At 51.9% G+C, this 27,873-nt stretch overlaps 1 protein-coding gene across 1 annotated transcript; it reads left to right on the forward strand.

The window, feature by feature from the left end:
• Positions 1–5,386: 5,386 nt before the first annotated feature.
• LOC119095032 (uncharacterized) lies at positions 5,387–27,873 on the forward strand. The gene is made up of 13 exons (XM_037217935.1): positions 5,387–5,521; positions 7,765–7,905; positions 10,628–10,755; positions 11,142–11,182; positions 12,704–12,820; positions 13,596–13,705; positions 14,614–14,736; positions 15,481–15,615; positions 18,109–18,243; positions 19,004–19,117; positions 23,489–23,673; positions 25,469–25,697; positions 27,719–27,873. Exons 1-13 carry the CDS (start codon positions 5,476–5,478, stop codon positions 27,871–27,873), a joined length of 1,659 nt encoding a protein of 552 aa, XP_037073830.1. The 5' UTR covers positions 5,387–5,475.

The following is a 27,873-nucleotide window of genomic DNA, read 5'->3' on the forward strand; positions in this document are numbered from 1 at the left end:
GATGTGGACACTTTTGGGGAACCTATTCCAAGGTCCCCATCACCCATGCTACCAAAATGTTATTCAAATCCTTCTATTCCAATGGCCATGTAGTGATGAAAGTCAATAATAATTAGGGTTGTTCATATCTGGCAGTGAAACATGTTTCCAGATTGAACAGCCATTACCTGGCTCTCATTAAATGCTGTGCTAGGCATGATTATGTAATCAAAGTGATATATCAAGGAGCATATTTATTAAACAGATTAATTGTGCTGTATAGAGCAGCATTTTCCTTTCTAAAATACAAAAATAGCTATAACTAAGCTTCTTTCATCAAATGTGATGCTTACTTGAATATCTTTAGATATATTTTCACATGTGGAAAATTACATTTAGGTAATACTGTTTCCAAAATTATTTATGTTCCTTAATACATCAAGAATTGGGATATGTATCATAATTTTTGGACCAGGTTTTGGTGCAATCTGAATATCTGTGAAAGCCATGGTTACACTGGATATGGCTCCACATCCTTATGTAACTTTTTTGGCAAGCATCAATGGTGCAAAAACTAGTGCTTAGCTTCAGCTTGCACATACAAAACTTGAGTCCACAGATTACGGATTTATCTGACTGCTTCAAAAAATTAAACCAGGTATTTTAATTTTGTAGTTCCAAGTGCTTAGGCCATCACCATTTATGCCTTGGATTCAACTGTAAAACCAGAAGCCTAGCTTTATAGCCATACCTGCTTCTGATGTACTGAAGGATGGTCATTGTAGGAATGACTGGGAATTTAGGAGTGATTGCAGACAAATCGGTCAAATTTTATGTCAAAAAGGACCTGAAAGCCTATCTTGCTCACATAAAGTATGAATACCTATGCATTTTGTCTTTGGTAGTCCAAAACCATTCATTAAATTATGTAATGATATCCAATCTAACACAGCATAACCTATACAAAGATTAACTAGTGTACTTCTACATAGCCAGTTTCCCCAATCCCCATCAGGCACCGGCATAAGCGCAAGTAATTAACAACTAAAACAGCTCTTCACCACCGCGAGATGGATTATATCGTTGCACAAAATAAGAACAAGGCATGAATTAGCATTCACCAATACTGACAAATATATTTATCACATCAAACTCTGTGATATATCATATAGCTCACCCTATCTATAAAACAATGCTGTAGCTTATGGAAAAACCACAATACCCGAAAAATGTGATGCCCCCACCCAGCTTGGTTACTCGTATATCTTGAGCGCCTCTAACGCGTCACTTTGACACCACGATGTGCGAATCCAAAAAAGGACTGCCGGTAAAGTACTGTCTTGAATGGATATCTAGCATGACGGGCCAAACCATTGCTGCAATAAAGAGTAAATGGTTGACATCACCATTTTCAATCTTGTAATTCAGTAGGATGCCCTATGACGTGCTTTGGGAGGCCTTTTAGTTTAGAATACCATTTTGATGGACTTGACCCGCACTTTAGCCAAGCCTTAGTGCGCTGGATCAGGGCTTTCGTTACCCATCGGATGCAGAGAGTGTGGATCCAGGGTTCAAAGTCGAATGTGATCTACGTCGTCAGCGTCCTTCCGCAAGGCTAAAAGCTGGGACCAACGCTGTTCATAATCTTGGAGAACGGCCTACCAGATCAAGTGCAAATCGTGGTAAAGATGTTCGCGGATGACACCCAGATATACTGTCGTGTACCGAGGCCCCTGTCTTGGTTTCCTCTTCAGGTCCACCTCGACGACATGGCCAAGTGGGCAGGGAAGTGACTGCTTCCTTTTAATGCAACAAAGAGCAAAGTAATGCATATCGGGAACAGCAGCCGGAGATTCATCTACTTCTTGAACGCTGCTGAAACTGCGGTCGAGCCCGCTGAGAAGGACTTCGGGGTGTTCGTGGATCATAGGCTCAAGTTGCATGTACCGACGGCGGAGGCGATCTCGAAGGCCGACCAGACGCTGGTGGTCGTGAAGTGTTCGTTTGCCAACATGGATGCTCGTACTGGCTACATGGCTGCCACCGCTCTGCAAGATCTTAGTAAGTCCGTACTTAGAGTACGGCAAGGTCATTTGGGACCAGTTCGGTAGACTGAACTAGGAGAGGCCGGAGAGAGCTCAGCGACGAGCTATGTGTCCTGTCCACAGAAAGAGGCACCGGCCATACCCTGAGAGGCTCAGACTTCTCCAGTTGCCCCCGCTACACTGCCGTCGTCGCAGGGGAGACATGTTTACAGTGTGTCACTGTTTCACGGAGGTATGTCGCTGTTGGAAGAGGAGTCCCTGATGAGACACAACTCGGAGGTGACAAGAGAACACCAGTGGAAGCTAAAAAAAAAAACTAGCGCTGGGACTCTCGTCCGCCCGCAGCTCGTTCAGCGCGCGGGTCGTCAACGATTGAAACACCCCCCCCCCCCCCCCACACCCGATGATGTTGTCAAGTTCAGTTGAACGGTTGAAGTCTAGGCTTGATATGCACTGGGCTCACATCATGTGCAAACCCAACTGAATCTTCCCATAATTTGAGACTGTTTGGTTACCGGACCAGGAGCCTGACGAGACTGGGACCGACAGGCAAAGTGGCCTTTTATCATTCCTGATCACTAAAAGGTATGGTAAGGTAAGGTAATGCGACAAGGACCCGTTTTTGATGTCTTAGAAGCTCGATGGGAAACCCGAAAAACGGGAAAACGGATTCGCTAACGGGAAAGCCGGGGACCTGAAATTCAACAAATGTCCGTGAAGTTGGCGCACGGACACTCAATCATGCCATCCATTGGGCACGCGCACTGCCCAGTGTTGGAGAAGCAGCGGAGCGTCACAAACGTGATGGCAGATTTACGGTGCAGTGTGTCTAGTGCATTCATGGCAGCGAAGGCAAGGCAGCATATTTCGTCAGAGTGGTACGATGACGCTAGGGAGTCGTTACCCCGGACACGTGCAAGTAAAGCGCGCACCTTAGGTCATGAAATAATGTAGGAAATTAGGACCATAGATATACATTTTTTGCTATTTTTGACGTCAACAGGTTAGGCAGTAGTGGGATACAGCTCACCCCTAGAGGGCCTGGAGCATCTCTGGCTCATCCGCTGCCAAGGTCATGCGTCTTAACTTGTGATGAACATAACAGATACATATGCCGTAATGTTTCCGATATCGCGCAGCTATTTTGATAGTAAAGCTGGACGCATTGTGCATATTTACTACTGGAAAAAGAACTGAATGACCTTTCAACTTTCATGAAAGCTGGTAAAACGGGAAGGCAGTATAATGACTTTATGAATGTTCATAACGGCAGCGTAAACCTGTCAAGACAATGTGGACTCTGGCTGCCCCAGCTGCCTCTGACGTCATCCTCTGCTCCGGGAGGCGGCGACCGAGAGGACCGCGGGAATGGCGGCCTCACTAGTTTCGCGCGTCCAGAGTCGCGCGAAAAATTGTATTGGGTAAGGCACGTCCCATAGTCGAGGGCCTGAACCTGGCTTGGAGGTTAGCCGGCGTTTACGGTGCGTGGATCGCGCAAAACGGATGTCCTCAACTGCTGCGACCGCCGGGAGATCCTCGCTCCTAAACCGTCAAACGGCGGACCCTCGCTCCAAGCAACGGCGGACCCTCGCTCCTAAACCGTCAACGGCGGACCCTCGCTCCGACCACCGGCGGACCCTCGCTCCAACCAACGGCGGACCCTCGCTGTGGCCACCGGCGGATCCTCGCTGCGGCCACCGGCGGACCCACGCTCCAACCAACGGCTGACCCTCGCTCCGACCACCGGTGGACCCTCGCTGCGGCCACCGGTAGATCTTCGCTCCAACCAACGGCGGACCCTCGCTCCGACCGCCGGCGGACCCACGCTCCAACCAACGGCGGACCCTCGCTCCAACCAACGGTGGACCCTCGCCGCGGCCACCGACAGGCCTTCGCGCCGACCACCGGCGGACGCTCGCTCCGACTACCGGCGGCCTGCATTGCAGCCTTCAGTTCTGTACCGGCGGCTCCCATATGGCACAGCCGGGAACGGTACGACCCGTGGAAGACTCGGGAGCGATGGTTCTGCGCGATGCGCCAGTCTCTGCGCGTTCGCCGGTGCTGCTTCCCTGCGATCTGCCGCAACCGGCGATCTGGCCGCGATCTGGGCATCAGCAACTATCCCCGCCTATCAAATCATCAGAGTGCAGAAATAGAAACTCGCTCGCTTGTATCAGCAATTTAAGGACGTATGCTGCTGGCATGGGTCTGGCGTATGCATTACCACATCAGGCGAGCGGCCGGCTTTCACGTGGCCCTTTTCCGAGAAAGCAGCTTACCGAGTTACTGGGTATGACAGAGCGAGGCCTGTGCGCTTCCCCGGTCGATGGCGCCCCTCACTGTTACATAGGCGTGACGCTGTTTTACACCGGCTTTTCGACTGCGCTGATGGTTGACGTGGCGCCTGGGCATGGCGTACGAGCAGGGAGGGCCAACGGACTGGGCTTCATTCTGCGCGCAATTTTGCCAACGAGGTTATTGTAACGCATGCGAGAAGTTGCTTTGAAAGAGGCTTGACCCATTCGGTTTTTGAAGCGTCCCACGCGACTGCGTACGGGGACTGGCCGCACCCATAGGTCTTATGACCTAAAAACGGGGCTGGCTTACACTACGACCAGAACACACCTAAGACACAGAAAACACAGCGCACACAGAGCACACAAAGCACACAAACACATCGAGCACAAAGCACGCAGAACGCACAGAACACGAGCACACAAACCATGCGAGCACACGCACACACGTGCACGGTTTGTGATAATTGGAAGTGGCGTAGTGTAAAATAGGCCAGCGATGTTTGGAGATTGTGTGAAGAAGTGCTCTCGCATTGAGCAACTCACGGAACGCAAACAGTTGGAAGGAAAAATAGCGCTATGTAAGCCTGAGCTCAACGATGTTGTTTTAACCCCAGCGCGTGGTGTCTTTCTAAATTTAAATCAGACATAGTCTCTCAACGTCTGGACAGGCCAGCTGGTCACGGAATCCCGACATGGTTTCTCAACGTCTGGACAGGCCAGCTGATCACGAATCCCGACAAGGTTTCTCAACATCTGGACAGGCCAGCTAGTCACGGCCAGGCCCACACCAGCAAAGGCTCACAGGCGTGCAGTCGGTTCCTGGTCGTTGTGTCGGCCCGCCAGCTGCCTGGTTAGCCGCGCGCGACCGGCACTCCTCGGGCGTCGCTGCACGCAGCTCGCTGCGGCCGCTGGCACCGGTGTCTCTGGCCGAGATTCGACCGTGCTCCTGCGTGCGGCGTCCTGCGACAGTGTTTCTTTCTTCGACGACCTCAAACACACGCCGCCGCTGGCCGGGGCGGCTGGTATTTCCACGGCGCGGCGTCTGCTCGCGCTGTGTTTACCGCCAGCGGCGGCAGCAGCGCTCAGTCCGCCGCCCCGGGCGCCGCCGGCCGCTGTCCGCCGTCCCCGCAGCTCCGAATCGGTGCAGGTCAGCCATGGAGCGACTGCTCGTGCTGCTGCTGCTGGCGACAGCCACCTCAGGTGAGAGAGGCGCTTCCCGACGGGCGGAAGCCGCTCCCCGACAGGTGAGCACCGCTCCCTCACAGGTGAGAACCGCTCTCCGGCAGGTGAGCACCGCTCCCTCACATGTGAGAGCCGCTCCCCTACAGGCGTCACCGCTCCCGGGAAGTAACGTCTCTCGTCGGTGCTCACCTCAAATTAATGCCGCCCTCGACGCTCTCAATGCCACGGCATAAGGACAGAGCAGAGAAAGAAATGTCTGCCCTAATGCGGCACTCTATTCGTCGCAGCTCTGTGAACGAGCGCACATTGTATCAGGTCAAGGACGCGTAAGGTGATTGAGTCTTAGACAATAACAAAACGACGACCATCGTCCAACGAAACTCGCGCGCGCAAAGACCGCGGCATGAGTCGAGAATTGAACCCAGGCCCTCCACGTAGACGCACGCATGGCAACTACCGCATTGAAGCTCAAGTGCACTGTCATCAACCAACCCGGTTTACCCTAACCTAACCCAACCTCACCTAACCTGACTTAATCAGACCTGACATAACCTGACCTTATCTAGGCTAACCTAACCCACCCTAACCTAATCTTACCTAACGCAACTTAACGTAACCTAACCCATCCCATCCTAGCATGACCTTCCCCAACCACACCTAACCTGACCACACCTGACCTAACCAAAGTTAATCTAAGCAACACCCTCTGCTTGGAGCCAAAGGATCACGCCACATCACGAATTGCATTACTATCGCCGCATCGTCAATCACATCATTAGCAGTAGAATAAGCATAACAGCTAATCGCGTTTTAGTTACATTCATTTCATTAACTTGCCTGTTTTCGAGAATAGTGATGCGATGGGAAGGTCTACTTCCAGTGGCCAGCCCCGTCAACCGAAACCACAATTTTACCCCTAAATAACATCGAAGTTTACCGGACTGGTGTCGCCACGCAACGGCCCAAAATGGCTGCCGGAGCGTTTTCTAGTATTGGATATAACGTTTGTTAACACGCGCGGCCGGGTTGCTTGCTGAATACCCTACACTCGAGTGGGGGTCAATTTGACCAGTCTCCTGAGATCTCAGAAACTAAAAGAGCTAAGAACACCGAATTCACAGGATGCGTTGACCTGTAGGTGACCTCACTGGTGCCAAAATTCGGGTTCCCAGGCCATGACCTAACCCGAGCTCAGACTCGAGGCCTAGCTTCGGGTCAAATAAAGTCAAACAAGATCAAACTCCAGATTGGTGGTCAAGGTGCCCCAGAACCTAGATATCAATTCCAAGCAAAAGATCACTGGCGCTCATTTAAGGTCATTGACCTTGTTCGATCTTTCGGAGGTCATGTTGCCAGAACCATACAAGACTGCTTTGAGTTTTGCATTCGAATAAGCGTCAAAGATTACGCTAGGCAGTATGCTCCTAAGAACAAAATGTTGACCCGATTCATTTAAGATTAGTGACCCATCCTGACCCTTAAGAAGTCTCTAGAAGATTGCAATGCAGTTGCTGTTATCAATAAATTTGAAACGAGTACCGGAAGCACCCCACACAGAGTAATAGAATAATGAAATGGTCTAGTCTAAATAGTCTAGAGAAATAAAACAGGTTGTTTCTGGCCCAGGTCGGACCTTCATACCTGGCCCTAGGTCAGCAGACTTGTTCATTCTATTGTTGTGCTACCTAAAAAAAAACATCTCAGAAATGTGTAGCTTCTTCTAACATAACGTCGTTGGATCAGATTAAAGGTTTCCCAAGAAATCGTCTTCACTGAATTCATGGCCTGGCTTTGACCTAGATAGATCAGTGACCTTAAAAGGTACATCCAAATTTTTGAAACCAACAATCCGTATTCAATTGTCTACAGCTATGTAAAATTTGGCGCGGGCTCACAGCGCCGTCCGGAAACCATTTTGGAAAACCTTCGGGTTTTCGGGAGGGGGGTCAATTTGACCCCCCCCCCCGAACGTGTGTTAAATATTGTCAATCACCCACAAGCGAGAGAAGCAAATGGAACAGAAACGCGCTGCGTTACACCATCCACCCTTCCGCAAAACTGCACATGTATGTACAACTGGTGTGCATGTATGTGTTATGCACACGTGATATGTTTGTAGGTATACATATAACGCGTGTGACGCATGTATATGGCATACACACATCAGACGTGTATCATTTTTTCTGCATCGGTTTTCATCGACGAAAATGTAGCCAGGGGAATTTTCAACTCTCCTTCAAACATCTTCATCTGTTTTCCAGAATTCGAGTTTCCCGAGGACCCCCCACTTGCGGAGGTCACCGGGCCGCCAAGCACAGCGGAACCCGAAATCATTGATCCTGACGAAGATCTAGTGGACCCCGGGGAAGACGGGGTATCTGGACGATTTTTTGGAATACCAGGTAGCTTCGGCGATCTTGATAACGGAGCGGCATAGATTATACTTTTGGCCTGGCAGGCAAACGGATCACCATAGTCCTAATGGCATGTGGTGAACGTAATAACATGTTTGCGAAAGTACATATGATAACATTTTACGCAGCAAGGCAGTGTGCTGTAATGTCGCGTATGCCTGACGCGCCATCGAAGACTGCTTGGCCGCTTTCTGTCTCGCAAACAATGACGTGGTAAAATGATCATTGTGCATGCTATTTTCTCCCACAGTGATGCATTTAACAAGGGTATAGAAACAGCATGTGCCTTTTTTACACACCAACTCTGTGGAACTTCCCGGAACAGGTCTGTGATGTTTATGTGTCATGGCATACACTGCATGTTTACGCTGGCATAAACATCCATGTGAGAGCCGTGGTAAAGGTCGGACCATAGTTCTGATACAATACCTGGAGGGGCAATGCAGTTGACCTGGAGCATGTGTGGGTGAAAATGGCTGGGCACGTAAAGACATTATTCCTATGATACAAATGTAAAAATTGCGGCTGATGATTTTTTTTTCTGGAAACTGCTCTCTCTGCTGCAACAATCCAACAAGGATTTCATTCATCCCGACGTAGCAGAACCGATATCCTTCGTCGGGTACCAAACACTGGGTTCCGGGACAGAGTTCAATAAAGGAACGAGTGGAAAAGGGAACGGAAATAGTCGAAAGAAATTGAAGTCGAAGGGATAAAAGCAGAGAGCGGCATCAGATTGGAAAACACTTCGAATGAAAAAAGTCAACAGAAGTACAGCTCCAATCGGACAAAGTCGTGAGGGGATAAGAGAACTAAAGGACAAAAGTAAGGTCAGAAAACAAGATATAGATAAAATTTGACGTGAAAAACGTCGATTGGAATAAAATTAAGTAAGCAGGTAGCCAAGACGACTGGAGACAGAAAGAAGCGAAATGATTGAACACCCGACATGAAATCAGATGTGATCCCGTGTACGACAGTAGGTTCAATGCGTTTCTCCATCGCTGTCTTGATAACGAAGCGGCAGGGATTCTACTGTTGGCCTGGCAGGCAAGTGGATGGCCAGAATCCTATCAGCATGTGCTGAACGTGATGATATGCGTGCGAAAGGACATATTACACATTACACATCGGACATATCACAACATTTTATTACAACCTACATGACATATATGACACCGGGTCCTCTAGTTCGGGCTCTTCCGTGCTAACCCCGTAAACGCTTCTGACAGGAAAGCCTTCTGACAGCCTTCTACCCTTCTACCCTTCATAACCAAGCCATGCGAATCACGCCCTTGTGTTATCAGATGGACGATCTGTTAGGGAGCCCCGATAGCCTCTATCTATCCCGATAGCCTCTACCTATCGCGATGAAAATGCCTTCCCTAGCCATTACGTGGGTCGGTTGCGGGCAGCACAGGCGTTTCACGGCAGGACGCGGCGTACGGCGGCGGCGCCTGACGTGAATTCCGTTTTTCGTTAGTCCTGGTGCTGCACAGGCACGTGCGTAGTTACCAATGTTGATTCCTGATTTCCCACTTCCCGCTCTGATAACGAGATTTTGGAGGCTTGGTTTGGCTGGTTATTTCATAAACCTCGCCTCCTATTTTCTGGATGTCATGGACTGTCCTGACTCCTTGTTCTCACTGGTTATTTGGCAACTAAAAACATGGACTCTCTTCCTGATCCGCACTGTTCCCTTCAGAAGCACCAGGACCTAATTCCTGGTTCCCTCAGCTTTCCATAAACACCAGACCCCCGTACCCTGGTTCCCACCAGTTATTGTACAAACATCAAGTCCTGGTTCATGTTTGCCCCTGGTGCTTTGGATCCCAGCGTCGAAGTGTCTGTTTCAGTCCCTATCGACATTACTATTTCTTTACTCTTACTGATAACACTTTCATCCCTTTCTACCATTTATCACTGTTGTTTCTTTGTCCTTCGACCTTTCCCGGTACGCCTCACATTCATTCCTGTCGACCTCCACCTTTTTCACCTTTTATCCTCCGACTTTTCTGATTCAACTTTAACCCCCGCCGGCTTTCTGAGGCTCTTTTTTTGTTCGACTCTTTTCCATTCGCCCTTTTCCGTTCGGTCCTTTGTCCAAATATCCCGCATTGCTCTGACCCATTCTTTCAGGATTATCAGAGCAATATGATCCATAATGTTCAAGGTCACTGTAGGCTAGCGTTGCCAGGGTGCGCAGAAGTCCTCCGCGCGAACACAATTATTTTGCAAACTTACGTGGCAAGATTGCAGTGGATCCCGATACTCTACGCTTGTTTTAAAATGATGTGTTGCTGCCATAATGCATTGGCATAGCCTTGCACAATGTCTTGAGAATCGATATATGGTCAATAGTCAAGTTCCTCCATAAACCGCTCTTTATGCCCACCTTTATGCCTTCTTTACTAAGCCTGCCTGATAACATTGTTTTTTTCAACAATGCTTCGAATATTGGGGTTAAGGAAGAATCCCCTATTTTGGTGATCCTCACTGTAAGGCTGGGGGGCAGGCTGCCCAACATCGCCCCTGCCCCCCCCCCCACACACACCCCTTGACGATAACCTCGATTTTAATCGTCGTAGTTATCTACGGCGATCGCACCGAACGCCTGACGAAGCAGCGCAACGCCGCCATCAGCACCGCCACCAGCGCCGCCACCAGCACCGCCACCAGCATCGCTCACCGTCGCTGCTGTCGTCCCCAGGCCTGAAGAAACTCGGCTCTGTGGCCAGCAGTCTCCTGAACACCATCAAGTCGGGCGACGATGACCAGAAGCGATTCGCAGCACCAGCCCCTCCACCGCAGCATCAGACTGTGACGACGGATTACCTGGTGGGTGACCCCCCCCCCCTCCCTCGGTCTCGTGGCGGGGCGCCTTGAGTTCGCGGGCCGTGAGCGGGGTCACGGCGCGTTCTCCGCGCTTCGAAACCGGAATTGCTGAGTTGGCTCGGGGTGGGAGGGAGGGGGCGGGGTTCTGGTGCCTGTCACCCGGTTAGTTCTTAGACACTTTTGGTGCACACTGCACGTATTTTTTAAGCCCCTGAGTGCGCTTATTCAGGCGACCGCAGACAGACGTCAACTGGGCCATAAGCTGGAACAGGGATCCCCAGTCGCGTGAAAAACGGTGCAAATATGTCAGTTCTAATTCGGTCCAAAAAACGAACCTCATTTATTCATCAGGAAAATCAGCTTCACTACACTGATTTTGTCTGTTTCAGGAGTATGATGTAGTCAGTGATTACATGGACAGCCCCGTCACGTAAGTTTAAAGAGCAACGGCTGCTGGCTACGCGGCACGCGTTGCGAACAATACACCATTGCACGGCTACGGTTGCATGGGACAAATGTGTAAAAATACGCCCCTTGCTTTTTCCTAATTTCTTGACGTCTCCAGATGTAAGGCGAAATGCCACGCACTGCATAATCTGTGATGAGCCGTTTGCATTTATTGTAGCTTATTTGATTGACAGAAGGCCATACAAAATTGGGGAAGGGCGGGAGAGATGAAAGGGCCCTTCTTTACTATTGTGTCCCCTTTGAATTGCAGCTTTGTGGCAGCAGTGAATGGAAACGCAGGGAAAAAGGGTAATAGCCAGGCAAAAGCCTATAAACCTAAACCTAAACCTAAAAAACCTAAACCTAAAAACCTAAACCTAAAAACCTAAACCTGAAAACCTAAACCTGAAACCTAAACCTAAAAACCTAAACCTAAAAACCTAAACCTAAAACCTAAACCTAAAAACCTAAACCTAAAAACCTAACCTAAAAACCTAAACCTAAAAACCTAAGCCTAAAATCTAAACCTAAAAACCTAAACCTAAAAATTTAAACCTAAAAACCTAAACCTAAAAACCTAAACCTATAAACCTAAAAACCAAAAACCTGACTATCGCCCAGGAGGAAGTCAAATCGGGGCATATAGAGGGTCAAATCAAGACCCTTTTAGGCAAGGACTCACTGCGTCGCCATAGGAGCCGTGTTTTGGCATTCGACGGATTTGGGGGGCTCGTAACCCCCTTTTCATGCCTCAGCGACCTTTTTTGATGTCTTTAACCTCTACGAGCACCCGGAACGACTAAAAAGTACCAGGCCCTTTGACCCCAGTAGTTTTCGTGCCATCACCCCACCAGCTCCAGGGTAGGGAGCGGGGGCATGCCCCAAAAGCCATCTCCTTGGCCACGCTTCTGGTCCCGACGGCATATCCCAGGTTCTGGGCAGTCGAGCTGCAGTCACACATAGGACGGAGCGTGGACTGGGCATTTCCAACTGAGATGTGCTCGCGAGATGGTGGAATAGACGACGGGGACTGGAAAATGGCGTGCGGTTGGGTGGTGTCCGAGCAGCGAGAGAGAGTGCTCGCGTTATGTCCGAGCAGCGAGAGAGTGCTGAAAGGCGTGCAGTTAGGTGGTGTCCGAGCAACGAGAGAGTGCTCGCGTGATGTCCGAACAGCGAGAGAGTGCTCGCGTGATGTCCGAACAGCGAGAGAGTACTGAAAGGCGTGCGGGAGAGCATGAAAGACGAAAGACATCGACCGTGTGACACAAGATCGCAGTAAGCATGACATGTACGACGCCGGAGAGCAGCAAAAGACTGAAGTGGGTAAACAACTGAAAGCGAGCTCATGGAGCATGGCGATCGAGTGCATATGATCTGCATGTCCCTCCGACTCTCCGACTGCCGCGCCAGCCAGCCTGCCAGCCAGCCAGCCTGCTGGCTGTCACCCCATGGCCCGATCGGCCGACCGCGGGCCCTTGTGTGACCTTGACATGTGACCCGGCAGCCCGGTGGTGGACTGCTCTCAGCTGCGAGGGCGGCAGCGGCGCCGGTGCCTGCGGTCTCGGCGAGGGAACCGCGTGGCGTCTGGGGGCAGGCCAGAGCCGCCCCCCTTCGCCGCCAAGTGAGCTCACTGGGCATGGTGGGGAAACCAAAGCGTTGCAGACCGATGCTACATCGATTTTTTACTTTCGCATCTTGTATTGAACTGGAGGTCGAAAATGTATGCTCCTCGTGATTTCAGCAGTGTCTTGGCAACGGGTCTGCCGGGAGTGTAGTGGTTAACGTGTTCGCGTTAACTACTGCGCGTCTGGGAAACGAGAGGTACGGGGTTCAATTCTCCGCGGCGCCCACCCTTCTGCCAGGGTGAGATGCAGGCGACGCCATATAACCTCAGCAGCCGAGTGCGTCGTAAAGCCCCCAATGACGCAAACACGGTGTCATGGCAACCTTCAGTGATCATTGACGCACAAATCACATATTTAGTTTCTACGTAAACGAATTTGGCCCAACAGTTGCATTGCCTGAAAAATGTTCTGGCGTGCGAATACACACCGGGAGACCGTTGGAAACCTGAACAAAAACATATCGTTGATATGACACGATGCACTAAGAGGCAAATCGAAAAGTACACCAGAATAATAAAAATGTCTTTACTACCTGCAGCAATTAAACAAGCAGCTGGCCATTCGCTTTACATGCTACCTATGCTCTCTGAAGCCCCCTCCCCCAGCCAAAAAAAAAAAAAAAAAACAGAAAAAGTGACACGAAGCCACGGCTATATTCTCCATCAAAAACAAGCAGTAGCAAACACGCTGGAGCACTTTGCTTGCGAGCTTCGTGGCAGCCGCATGGTTTCATAAAGCTAACCTGCCGTGCGTGTCTTGTTTTGCGGACAGTGAATTTGGCAACATCGACTGCTCACAGTACCGAGGTCAGCAGCGGCGGCAATGTCGTCAGGCGCGCCGGAACACGAGGTGCCCTCAGCCGAACCTCGGAGCGAGCTCAGGTCAGTAGCTGGCTCCTCTTCCACCGCTGGTTAGTAGCTCACCCCGCTCCGTCCTCGGACGGCAAATTATCGCTCCTAGTCTTTGCTGGTTAGCTCACCCCTCCCCCCGAACCAGTGGCCAGCAGCTTGCTCTTGCCGTCTCCCGGCCAGTAACTGATTCCCCCCTCCCCCCCCCCCCCCAACTCTGGCCAGTGGCTGAGACCTCGCTGTGCCGATGCCTGACAGCTCATCTGGTCAGTAGTTGACCCCTCCCCGACCTCTCGTCAGTAAGCGGACCCCTTTCAATATCTGGTCAGCACCAGACCATTTCCGACATCTGTGTCCCGTTACCAAACGCTTCCAGAAGATTGCAACCGATGACATTGCAGTTAACTGCGTCACAGCAGTTCCAATGCCTTGGATTAGTCATTTGTGTACGGCGTAGTCGTCGTCATGACGTCTAGGTAGCAGCCTCAGGTAGGTACGGTGCCCATGAAGACTGGGCTCGGGTGAATAACTGACCCTTCTCCCACTTCTGGTCGGCAACTAATCCCACCCTAACCTCTTCTTCGGAACTGACCCCTTCCTCAACACCTGCTGAGTAGCCGATGCCCCTTTGAACTCGGCCGAGGGTTCACACCGCCGGCTTTGACCCATGCTGAGTTGGTGACCAAGGACTCACTTCCAATGAGTAGTGACCCTCGGTCGGGACACCGATAGTTGGCAGAGTCTTGCTCTCAAGCGGTTCCGGAAATACCAGGTCTGAAGCCTTCCTCATCGCGTCTTGTTGACAGTCACGTGCAGGCAGCTCGCCGTCGAGCGCAAAATGACCTCAGCAACCGATACGCTCGCAAAACCCTCAGACATCATCATCATCAGACAGTTCATCCGCACCGTAGCGCTGATGCTCTCTCTCCGTGTCCCCTCAGGCGGTCCAAGCCGACTAGCGCTGCAGCAGGCTCAGGAATGCTGCCAATATCAGCAGGGTGGAGACCTCATCCACTTCAACAACTGCTGCCAGGAGTTCGGCTTCTGTCCCATCTGCGAGGCTGGTGAGCTGGAGGCGGCAGGGCAGTGACCTAGATCATTGTGCGACAATTACGAGCAGTGGTCACTTAGGAACACCTAAACAGGGGTATGGTCTCCTGGACTTCTTTGAGAAATGGGGCCGAAGCCAAGCATAAACCCGTTTGTTGGCACATTTTTAGGATAGATTGCTTCATTTTCACTGCTCGACGCTCGAAGCTCGTTTTGGAAGACTATGCGCTTGTACTTAAACAATGATATGGCGGATGCTGAAATCCTTCTCAGTGATTACATGATGAGTAAACTTTTGGCCGGAGTCCAGTTTAAGTCACGGCTACGCCCAGTGTACCACCAATGCAAGGCTAGACAATGGGCCTCACACATCCTCGCATCAGTATGCCAAAGACACTTTACCAACGCTGAGTGGACCAGACTCTCCTGGGCTCCTCGGCCGCTCCAGGAGCTGTTCTCCTGACCGTGCTGCCCACCGGGAGCTATTTTCCTGACCGTGCTGTCCACCGGGAACTGTTCTCTCGGCTGGGCTGCCTCACGGAAGCCGTTCTCTTGGCCGTGCTGCCCACCGGGAGCTGTTCTGGTTCTCCTAGCCGTGCTGCCCACCGGGAGCTGTTCTCCCTGCCGTGCTGCCCACCGGGAGCTGTTCTCCCGGCCGTGCTGTTCACCGGGAGCTGTTCTCCTGGCCGTGCTGTCCACCGGGAGCTGTTCTCCCGGCCGTGCTGTTCCCCATCTCCGACGTGAGGCGTGACCGGCAGACACGGACGCGCTGGCGGAGGCTCAGTGCTGCCCGCTGAAGTACAGCGGGGATGAGCTGGGGTACAGGCGCTGCTGCTCCCAGTTCGGCATGTGTCCGTTCTGCAACGAGCCTCCAGAGCCACCCAAGCCAGCGGGTGAGTCTGCTGCCAGGCATTCAATGCTTGGCAAGCCGCAGAGTGAGTCTCTGGCCCGTCGTTTTCTGCTTGGCAGGCCGCAGGGTGAGTCTTCCTTTCGCCGATCCTTTACTGCTTGGCAAGCCGCAGGGTGAGTCTCTGGCCGGTCCTTTATTGCTTGGCAAGCCGCAGGGTGAGTCTCCGGCCGATCCTTTACTGCTTGACAAGCCGCAGGGTGAGTCTCTGGCCGGTCCTTTACTGCTTGGCAAGCCGCAGGGTGAGTCTTTCGCCGGTCCTTTACTGCTTAACAGCCGCAGCGTGAGTCTACGGCCGATCCTTTACTGCTAGACAAGCCGCAGGGTGGGTCTCTGGCCGGTCCTTTACTGCTTGGAAAGCCGCAGGGTTAGTCTATGTCCGGTCCTTTACTGCTTGGCAAGCCGCAGAGTGAGTCTCTGGCCGATCCTTTACTGCTTGACAAGCCGCAGGGTGAGTCCCTGGCCGGTCCTTTACTGCTTGACAAGCCGCAGCGTGAGTCTTTCGCCGGTCCTTTACTGCTTGGCAAGCCGCAGGGTGAGTCTACGGCCGATCCTTTACTGCTAGACAAGCCGCAGGGCGAGTCTCTGGCCGATCCTTTACTGCTTGACAAGCCGCAGGGTGAGTCCCTGGCCGGTCCTTTACTGCTTGACAAGCCGCAGGGTGAGTCTTTCGCCGGTCCTTTACTGCTTGGCAAGCCGCAGGGTGAGTCTACGGCCGATCTTTTACTGCTAGACAAGCCGCAGGGTGAGTCCCTGGCCGGTCCTTTACTGCTTGGAAAGCCGCAGGGTTGGTCTACGGCCGGTCCTTTACTGCTTGGCAAGCCGCTGAGTGAGTCTCTGGCCGGTCCTTTACTGCTTGACAAGCCGCAGGGTGAGTCCTCCGGTCTATCCTTTACTGCTTGACAAGCCGCAGGGTGAGTCCCCGGCCGGTCCTTTACTGCTTGACAAGCCGCAGGGTGAGTCTCTGGACGGTCCTTTACTGCTGGTCATGTCGCAGCGTGAATGTGAATCGTTGTCCAAGCATTTGCTGCTTGACAAGCTGCGGGCATCTTGCGGACCAGTCTATTACTGTTTGTCATGTTGAACGAGTCGCCGGCCACGCCTTCACTGCTTGCCGAGCCATAGGGTGGGTCTCTGATTACTGCTCCGCTGCTTCTCGGCCGCTTGGTTGGCTTGGTCGCAGGCTGTGCCCTCTTCTTGCCAAGCAATAGGCCAATTCTGCACCGCAAGCCAAGCCTCTCCGGCTTCGCAGACCTTAAGGTGAGACGCTGGCCACACCATTACTGCTTGCAAAGCCACACAGAAAAATCGTTGGCCAAGCTCGTAGCGTTTAATAGCCACAAGGCCGCAATGGTAGGCCAAGCCCTCATTGCTTACCAAGCCACGGTGAGTCACAGTCAGCGGCTTCACTGCTCGGTAAGTTGCGAGGTGAGTCGCTGGCCGACCGTTCGCTGCTTGGCGGACAGCGGATGATTGCAGGTCTGTCATTGCTTGGCGGACCGCGGACGATTGCAGATCTGTCGTTGCTTGGCGGACCGCGGATGATTGCAGGTCTGTCGCTGCTTGGCGGACCGCGGATGATTGCAGGTCTGTCATTGCTTGGCGGACCGCGGATGATTGCAGGTCTGTCGCTGCTTGGCGGACCGCGGACGATTGCAGATCTGTCGTTGCTTGGCGGACCCGCGAACGATCGCAGGGTTCATCTGTTCATCAAGCTACGGGGACATCCCTGGCCAGGCCTTTACTGCCTGCCAGACCAGGGGATGGATGGTGCTCTCCTACGCGTGCGAGCGGGCTGTGCGCTGTCTGCCTGTTCAGTGCCTCCTGGTGCATAGCACAAGTGTAGACAACCGCTCCATGAGGGCCGATACAGTGTTCTGCAAGGACCGGTGCAGCGCTCCGCACGGACCGATACAGCGCTCTGTGAGGACCGATACAGCGCTCTGTAAAGACCAGTACAGCGCTCTGTATTGATCGATACAGCGCGCTGTAAGGACCGATGCAACGCTCTGTAAGGACCGGTATAGCGCTCTGTGAGGACCGGTACAGCGCTCTGCGAGGACCGATACAGCGCCCTGTGAGGACCGATACAGTGCTCTGTAAAGACCAGTACAGCGCTCCGTATTGATCCATACAGCGCTCTGTAAGGACCGATGCAACGCTCTGCAAGGACCGGTATAGCGCTCTGTGAGGACCGCAACAGTGCTCTGTAAACGCCGATTGAGAGAAGATGGTTCCGTCATTCGAGTGGCGTGAACTGCGATCAAAGTCGCGTTGGCGAGGCGATTCACGCTTTTCTCCAAGTGCGAACATTCCCTGCCGACCGAGGTTTTCGTGCATTGATACGACCCATGTAATGAGCATTAGCTTTGAACCATTCGTTTCTGTTTTCCACCGCGATTGGACCGGCCATGACGGACTGCGCCGACCCCCCCCCCCCCCCCACCGAATGCTGGAGGCCCGTTGTGTGTGCCGGCAGGTTGCATGTACAAAGGAAAGCTGTTCGCCCCGAACTCAGAGATGGACAAGCTGGCTTACAAATGTATGTTTGTCCGCTGCAATGACGACGGAAACGGGCCAGAAACAGTACTCGAGTACCTGGACATGGTTGGATGTGAGTAGAATGACAGACTCGGGGTCTGTCGTAGGTGAGCTGATGATCTCACGGTGGGTAGCGTTAGATGTAAGCAGGCATGCGCGATTTGAGCGTGGGGCTAGACATTGCGTGTCCTTCAGACCGTGGTGGACCTAGCATATGATACGATGCATGATCTCGGACCGTCGTGTGGACCTAGCCGGTTATACGGCGTATGATCTCGGACCGTGGTGTGGACCTAGCCGGTGGTACGTCTCGTGATCTCGGACTGTGGTGTGGACCTAGCCGGTGATAGGCCATACGATCGCGGACCGTTGTGTGGACCTAGCCGGTGATACGCCATATGATCTCGGACCGTGGTGTGGACCTAGCCGGTGATACACCATATGATCTCGGACCGTGGAGTGGACCTAGCTGGTGTTACACCATATGATCTCGGAGCGTGGTGTGGACCTAGCCAGTGATACGCCATATGATCTCGGACCTTGGTGTGGACCTGGCCGGTGATACGACACATGATCTCGGACTGGGGTGTGGACCTGGCCGGTGATATGTCACGTGATCTCGGACTGTGGTGTGGATCTAGCCGGTGATACGCCATATGATCTCGGACCTTGGTGTGGACCTAGCCGGTGATACATCGTTTGATCTCAGATTGCGAAGGTCCGTTCACACTTTGCGGATTGGCTGCAGAGTCTGCTTCTGCTGCTGCGGAGTCTGCATAACCTGTTCTCAGACGGTGCGGAGAACCTAACCGCGTCTCCGCGCGTCCCCTCAGGCTGCGAGCAGGGCAAGGACCTGTTCCCGCCGGGCCGGAGCATCGAAGTGGACGAGTGCACCAGCCGCGTCTGCCAGGACGGCCAGTGGGTGGACGCCAGCAACGGACTGGCAGGTCAGGGCGGCGCGTGCCGCAGAGTTCGCACCTAGTGCCGGCCGTCACAGGCGCCCCGCTTTGGTCGCCTTCTCTCCGCCCGTACAGCGTCATACCTCGAGGTCGTGCAGCTCCACCGCGTGCTTTGCTCTGTGCTTTCGGGACTTGTCTTTCGTCGGGGTTTGGTAGCGTGGGTGGTTTTTCCGGCGCGGGGTTTCGCCAAGCTTTTGCTGCGTTTTATGTGGTAGTTTTCAGATGTGTCACTCAAACATACACCTACTTTGTGGTACTGTTGGTGATGTTTAATGAATCACGTACGGCAAGACAACGTGAACCTATTGTTGTAAATAAAATTTGCAGACAAAGTGCACAGTTTATACGTTCATCGCAAGGCAGAAACTCCGAAATCTAAAAACGAGTGGTGGCGGAACCGGCCAAATTCCGATTGGACGAATCCCATGGGACTATTTGTATACTTATTTGCTGCCTCCTCGTGACGCACGGTAATTAGGCCCGCGACGTGCCAAAAGGACGGTAGCTATATAAATATAGCCCATCGGCGTCAACATTTCGAAACTGAGCTCATGGGTTTAGTTTTTAACGAAACCAGCTTGCTGGCAACGGCTGATTAGAATACATGCGTTTAAGTTCACGCGCATTAAAGGTCGTGCTATAACCGATGCGCATGCTTCCGCGTAGCGAATCACTAACTCGAATGCCATCTGCTGCCATGGAGAGCGCGTAAAGCCACAGCTCAGTCATCAGTCAAGTCATCATCATCATCATCATCAATAAAGGTCATCAGTAAAGCAGCTGATGTTTTTTCGTAACTCTCGGCCGGTGAGTATTTTTCCCGCTGTTGGCGCCGCGTGCCGCCTCATGTGAGTGCTGCGAGGGAAGCCCCCAACTCGGCAGATGGTGTAACAGTGCTGCTTTCTTAGACTGCCCCGCTCGGTTGGCGATGACATGCTTTGCTCATCAGGTTAAACGAACACCAGGCTCGAAACGGTGCACAATTTGGACTCGTTGCGTAACCTCGTGAGATAGGTATAGCAGAAGGCAAAACTTTCAATTTGCGGCCAAGAAATTGGAACCATTTAGCGAACAGAAGCATAGAAACGACCGTACAAACAGCTTTATAGTGAATAATTAAAATAACACGCTGTAACCGGCATCAGTCTGATTCGTGCTGTCGGCCTATTAGGGATCTCTGCCTCGCTGCTCAGAGACAAATTCAAGCCTCGAAGGTCTTAATCTGTGGTTCGGGCCGCTTTAGGCGTTTGCTATTTGCCTTTGACTGGGATGGCTTGTGGCCGGTGACAGCGGCCGCGCTTTAAGGTCAGATGATGTTAGAGGGAAAACAAGCAGTGCCGAGCATTGCTGCAAGTAAAATTTCGCCACTGAGCTTTGTAACGGCAGAATTTAACGCCAATTTTTTCGCCACTGAACTCCATTTTACCACTTAATTCAAACTGAATACAACAAACCGAACACTGAATTTTACGATGGGATGTAGAGGTCAGGGCTCGCCAAAAAAAACGCAGTTTAGCGTGAGCTCTGATCTCAGAAGTACATCCATTAAAAAAGTGCGGACTAAATCCTAAACATATCACGCGTCAAATGCTTCAAAACAGTAGAAGTCTTCCAAAATAACAATCGCATCGTCAAACCTGTCCCAAACCAACTTTTCAATTCCGACGTAAATATCCGTGTGAGCGACGAGTGAACACAGTTGTGTGCTTCTGTCTGCCGTGGCAGGTTAACAGCTGCCTAGAGAACTCACCCATGTCTCATGACCTACTGGAGCTTAAACGCGATTCTTTTGGATAAAGTGATGTCCTGTTGTCATCAGGGAGTCATGGCTTAATTGGGTTCACTCATCCTGCGTGACTCTCGGAATGTTTTCAAAAACAATTACCTTTTGACAATGGCTTGAAGATTCCACAACTTCAGCGGTATCTTAATGCACCAGGCTTTCTCGTGCGACTTTTAAGCCTACCTATCTGGTATCTTTCCCAGCACACCACTATCCCTGGGTGGCTGTATGTTTTGGTGATTTTATTGTGTTTTGTTGATTTAATTTACCCCACTGATTATCTCGGTCTCCCTGCTTTCTTCGGCCGCCCCGAAACATTCCTGAGAAATCTATAGAAAATATCGCATGCTTACTTGTGAGCATGTGCACCATACCAAAGCTTCGTGCGGCCCGGTCCCTTCCGACCTTGTCAGGTGTACCTGATCCCTGTTAAGTACACTGTACACACATATGTGTCCGATTCACCCCTACAACACCATCCACCACATTCAACGTCATTCAGACCCGTACTGCAGCATGTACGGGAACTGCCCTAGGCCTCAACACCAAAGAAGACCACGCACTCCATCTATTCCTCATGCCACAGCTATAGCAGACGCCTGCAAGGACATGCGGACTTGATTTGGGAGACCATAACAGTGGCTCTTTCCCTGGTGAGTGCTCGTATGAATCAGTAAGGCGGCCCGTGAAACGTGTGACGAGCGAGACAATGACGGGACGGTGGCTATCAGTTGCCATGCAGTAGATGATGGCAAAAACTAAACCAGGTGAGCCAGATATCTAGTGAACCATCCATACTAATGGGTTTGACCAATGCCTTGGAAGTTCGTTCTTTCAGGATAACTCCACAAGCTGGAGGTTCAGTGTTGTAGCACTAACGCGTTAATTTACTACCAACACTGCCAAAAATTTGCTGAATGTGAGTCTGGCAAGACTTGGCAGTTTCACTCACAGATATCGATGGTTTTGCAGTCCCTTATTATTTCGGCAATCGGTGTCAAACTGACGTAAAAACATAAATGCCTTGGGAGATATTCGGGGCAATAAACAGGGCTACTCACCTATGTAACGTCATTGCCAAGTATTTTTTATCTACACCACAGATTCGCGTATTAAAGATCGGTTTCGGAAAGACTGCTGTTGGCCGCCTGGTCGATTTCTTACGTCATGAGTCTGACACCAGGGGTCCACGAATAATGTAGGTCCAGTACGATGGGTCGGAAGGAATCGAGGCCTGCAGCATGACATTCCGCATATTTGGCTGCACCGTGCAGAGGCTTTACGTCTTCATCTGTGTTGGTTGCTAAGATATGCCGCCCTCCTTAACGCGTCCTTAACACGTTAGCAGGCGGATCCGTGGTTTCGCACGCGAGAGTGCCTGGCCGTCTGGACGGGTTTATTCGCACTTTTGCAGACACGGTTGTCAGACTTCTCCTTGGTCTCACATCAGCGGGACGCTAGGTCATCAAGACCCTATCTCTTTTTAAACGTCTCTGAAATAATTGGCGGCTATACGTTTTTGTGTGAATTAAACGTGACAGACAAAACGCCGCGAATGGTGCAGAATGTCCTGGCCGGGTCATGCGGCTTGTACGCAAAGGCTCAACAAGTCACACATCACAGCCTTTAAAGAGCTGCTCGCCTTGTTGATCAAACTGCATGCAGAGGCGGATCTAGAGGGAAGGGTCATGTGGCCAGGCCTCCGCCCCCTTGAGCAGGAGAGGCACCAAAATCTTAGGGTGAAGGAGCACTCTAAGGTGCTCATTTCGGGTCCACGTAACCTTTGATTTGAAGAGGCACCAATTTTTAGCAGTACCACAAATGCTCCCAAACCTTCATTTTTCAGCTGTACTTAAGTCCAGGCGCCCCACTATGGGCTCCAAACCTTTATTCTCATGGTGTACCAAAATTCAGAGCTCACCACGATAAAGCGTGGCATCACCGTTGGCGAAATCTTGGATCCGCCCCTGGCCGCATTAGCCCACAGTTCGTGGATGCGAAGAAAATAGCTTCTCAAAAGCGTAACAATTGGGTCGAGCTTCTTAAGTTGGGCAGTTTGCCAGAGCTGAATTCAGAATCATTAGGACTGTAGCCTTGCAGGTAGTAGCCGCGCTCTGAAGCGCGACCGAGTAAGTCAACACTAATTAGACGCCAAAGAAGCATAACGTTGTTTGGGTCTAAAGTATGGCTACATCCACAAGGCCTTGCCAATAAATCAGGGGCAGACATCAGCTTGCTCATACACCATTGGCAGACCACGCCGTCGCATATAGCCAGCCGGTGAAGCTATGCTGTCTGCACAGGCTGGCTGAATGCGCCCGCCAGTGCAGCCCGCTGGTATTCTCTAGCTCGCACCCAATCATCCAAAGCCCGTCATCGCGAACCCCAGTCACTTACAGGCCCATCCCGAAAGAAACAACGGTTGGGCCTAACATCTCAGTCGATGACAGACACGAGCCCGGTCTGCAATCAGCGACACTGCCCGGAGTGCACCCGCTGTGGACGCCTCTGACACTCCGCTGTGACACTCTGACACTCCGCTGTGACACTCTGACACTCCGCCGTCACCCCGTCAGACGTCTTCGCCAGCCGGTGTCCGGACGGCTGGCTGGACCTGGGCGGCAGCTGCATCTACATCTGGAAGGAGCTGATGACGTGGAAGGACGCCAACGCCGCCTGCGACCGGCTGCTCGCCAAGCTGGCCCTGCCGCAGAACCAGGCGCAGCTGTCACAGCTGATTAACGCCTTCAGCAGCATGGAGGTGCGCGCGCCGGTGTCGGTTTGGATTACTTCGTGAGGGCCCTGTCCCCATCAATGTGTTGACTTGGGCGCTTATGTTGGTTTGGGTACCCCAATATCGATCATCATATAGCACAGAGCAAAACAGGAAGGGTATGAATATCATTCGAAGTCCCTCTCATTTGGACATTATCTCCTTGCAGTGACTACTAGCCCACCGAAATAGAAAGTAGCTCAAATAATCGTAAAAATCAAAGTAATTAAACTAATCAAAACATCGATCAAATCAAGTCCGTCAAATTAATCAAAATCATTATGATTAAATGATTGAGTTGGGATTTGAATTAGGTATGATTAAAGCATGATTAATTTAGATAAAGACACTGCCATTTGTCAAAATAAAGAGTACAAAGTCTAGGTTTGGCCCTTTAACAGATGCACCTTTGCGCACCCGTGCATTTTCGATAAGGTAGGGTTACCTCCCAATAATGCACAAAGAAATGACGCCGCTGGAGGTGTGTGCAGACACATCGCACAGCCCGGCTCTGCGGCTCTGGCGTCGCCGGCTCTGGCTTTGGGCTCTGATTGAGCTCCGCCGGCTTGCCGTCTATGGCTGGGGCAGCGAGTCTGGTGGAACTGGGATCTGGTGTGGGCCACGCCACTGCTGTATCAGTGGAATGTGGCACTACTCTAGTAGCTTTGCCATGGGCGAACGGACACCAACTGCGCGCACAGCGCCTTCGCTGCGTAGTGGCGCCCCAGAGTCAGCCTGTTTTTGTTTTGTTTGGGGGGGGGGGGGGTGATGCACCCAACCTTTCGCGAGAAAGCTGTCAAGTAAAACAAGTGTCTGTGAAACAGTGGTGCTGCGGCTGTGGTGCAGACGGGCGACGCAGCTGTGCCAGAGTTCGACAAAAGGCTGCGAACCGCACGTCGTCGCACAACCCTTCATTGAGTGGTACAAACTGCAAAGGGCATGTGAGGTCTCGTTATGGGCGCCAAATGACCACCGCTGGCGGCGCGTCCGTAGACTCCAATCAACAACAACAAAGGGCATGTAGGCTCCAGAGTCGGTATTGTCAGCCAGGAGTTGAACTCGGGTCCCCACGTGGGTGTCAAAAATATCGCAACTGTGAGTACCCCCCTCCCCCTCCCTGTGACGTCATTATGATGCAGCTTGTGACGCAGTGGTGTCGCACATGGATAACTGATGATATAGCTGTGACGTAACTGGAACTTTTTGTGACGTAATCGTAGCTCGGTTCTGGCCTGACTACGCGATGGCTCTGATGCATTTGCTCTGCTGTTGCGAGACGTAGGTGTTTCGTAGCTATAACTTAGCTGTGCCATTCCGCAACCATAACGTCACTATTCCGTATCTGTGATGCCTCGGTGACGTCACAGTAATGTCGCTGTCACGCTACCGTGACAAAAGTACGGCATGTCCGCACGGCGACTGTGACGTCGCTGTCCTCTGCGGCAGGGACGCAACAGTGAGGAGGTGCTGGGCGGCTGTGACATCTCTGTCCTCTGCGGCAGGGACGCAACAGTGAGGAGGTGCTGGGCGGCTGTGACGTCGCTGTCCTCTGCGGCAGGGACGCAACAGTGAGGAGGTGCTGGGCGGCTGTGACGTCGCTGTCCTCTGCGGCAGGGGCACAACAGTGAGGAGGTGCTGGGCGGCTGTGATGTCGCTGTCCTCTGCGGCAGGGACGCAACAGTGAGGAGGTGCTGGACGGCTGTGACATTCTCTGTCCTCTGCGGCAGGGACACAACAGTGAGGAGGTGCTGGGCGGCTGTGACGTCGCTGTCCTCTGCGGCAGGGACGCAACAGTGAGGAGGTGCTGGGCGGCTGGGTGGACGCCCGCGACTCCGGCCGCCAGTGGCAGACCTCGGACGGCGACACGTTGACCTTCCAGCCGTGGGAGGAGGGCTCGCCGGACGATCGGCGCTACACGGCCTGCGCTGGCCTGACCGTCACCAGCCGCTCGCAGGGCTGGAGGGACTACCTCTGCAACAGCCGCCCAGAACATGATGTACCCCATCTGTCAGGTGCGGACCGAGCGCGCCCCGTTCCCTTGTCGGTCGTGCGTCTCGTGGAATGCGCAGCTCCTGTGGTTTCGTTGGCGTAAGCGTCGGTCGCTTCGTATATCCATGGTGAATGAAACACCGGTGACGACGCCAGGTATGAAAGCGGCCGTTCCTCGCTGGAGAGTTAGACACTCCATCTCAGAAAAACAGCGCCACTCGCAGAGTGGGACACTGGCGGTGCTAAGCACGGTGGCGCCGGCAGGTACCGAAGAAAGGGTGCGGGTCAAAACAACGGCGGCTGCGGTCCCTTCGAGGGCGACATGATGTTCCCCCCGGACTCGGAGATCGCATCGTTTTCTGACCAGTGTCAGACCTTCCGGTGCACAAGCGGATAGCTACGTCATCAGGGAGGTGAACGCGGAGTGTAAGTAACGGTTGACGCCCTGCCTCGGCTGCCGACAGACATATTATGCCTGATTTTTATATATGCCTGATACATTATGCCTGACATATTATGCCTGATAGACATATTATGCCTCGGCTGCCTGATGTCATATTATGGTATTAGGGGGATTTCATGCCATGTAGTGTCATTATGTCATGTCATGTCATATCATGTATGCATGTAATGCTATGTCATGCCATCATGCCATGCCATCATGTCATGCCATCATGTCATGCCATCATGTAATGACATAATGTCATGGCATGCCATGACATCATGTCATGTCCTATCATGTCCTATCCATGTCCTATTTTATATATGCCTGATACATTATGCCTGACATATTATGCCTGATAGACATATTATGCCTCGGCTGCCTGATGCCATATTATGGTATTAGGGGGATTTCATGCCATGTAGTGTCATTATGTCATGTCATGTCATATCATGTATGCATGTAATGCTACGCCATGCCATCATGCCATGTCATCATGTCATGCCATCATGTCGTGCCATCATGTAATGACATAATGTCATGGCATGCCATGACATCACGTCATGTCCTATCAGGGCACCATGGCATGCCATAACATGCCATCATGCCATGTGATTAGGACGCTCACATCACTGGGTGGTGCTGTGTTGGCACGAAGGTCACCCCTTAGAGCGAGGCGCGCACACTGGGTTCAGTGCATGTATGTACGCACATGTCACACGCGACATGGGTTTGATTCACACCTTAGGTGTCTATTCGCTTCGACAAGCAGTGTAAACCTAAATCCCTGCTGATTTCCTGCTGATTTTGGGTGACAAGCTGATAAAAACTTATAGTTCAAACCACTTGTATAGCTGGGTAAGTACCCACACTACAAGACATCGTCAGCGGCATCCCATCATCACTTCGGCAAATAATCCGCACGACTACATGTGCACGTAGGAGTAGTTTTAATTGTCCTCACTCCTTTTTGATACATGCGGAAAGGCTAAGCAAAAATATGTGGTTATGGCTTTTTGATCTCTGTCCCTATTTTTGTGTTTCCCTAATGCATCCGTCAGCGTTTTCAACTTCCCCCATACATTGGGAACAAAGTCAATATAACTGCTCTTATGCATACCTACTGTTCCTTACATATGTACCGTGCACCTTACAACTTAAGTGATCATACTAGAAACAAGAAAAGAAAATATTGTATTTCATGGTAGCTGCTTAAAGCAAAACGTTCCTCAGTAACTATGTAGTTGTTTCAGTCCGATTGAGGCAATTACCATTGGGCATTAATACATTCATTTTGCAAGTGATGAAGAACGCCTTATGTTCAGTAGCAGCAGCCTGACACATGCAATATAAAAAAGTTGCTCTGTGTTATGGACCAAAAAAAGATTACGCATACGGTGTCACGAAATGTGGACACAGCAACAGCAACTCGGTTGAGTGGAATGTCAATCTAGCCCTCAAACTAACCAGACACAGCTGACATGCGAAAACAAAGTGTCAAACCGCGCTTCGTAGCCAGCCGCAGCCACACGCTGTCTCTCCGATCGTTGTCTGCTGTTGTCGTTGCTCTCGCACCAGCCCAACGACCGGCCACCCCGGCAGGTTGCTACCACCACGAGTGGAACAGCAGGGCGTTCGGGCGCGCGCGCGGCTGGTACACGGGCCTGCACCCGCCCGGAGGCTTCCAGCTGTTCGATGGCCTCCTCTGCGAGTGCGAGGCCGGCGTCAGCGACTGCACCCAGTTCTTCGACTACTGA

This window comes from Pollicipes pollicipes, unplaced genomic scaffold (genome assembly GCF_011947565.3).
Source record: "Pollicipes pollicipes isolate AB1234 unplaced genomic scaffold, Ppol_2.1 Scaffold_4219;HRSCAF=4965_pilon_pilon_pilon, whole genome shotgun sequence".
Taxonomy (NCBI): Eukaryota; Metazoa; Arthropoda; class Thecostraca; order Pollicipedomorpha; family Pollicipedidae; genus Pollicipes; species Pollicipes pollicipes.

Excerpts from the sequence above, each read along its gene's own strand:
- LOC119095032 (XM_037217935.1), top strand. The coding sequence starts at position 5,476 with ATGGAGCGACTGCTCGTGCTGCTGCTGCTGGCGACAGCCACCTCAG. Across the intron at positions 5,522-7,764 it reads GCTGGCGACAGCCACCTCAG|AATTCGAGTTTCCCGAGGAC; the intron begins GTGAGAGAGGCG and ends TCTGTTTTCCAG. Across the intron at positions 13,706-14,613 it reads GAACCTCGGAGCGAGCTCAG|GCGGTCCAAGCCGACTAGCG; the intron begins GTCAGTAGCTGG and ends GTGTCCCCTCAG.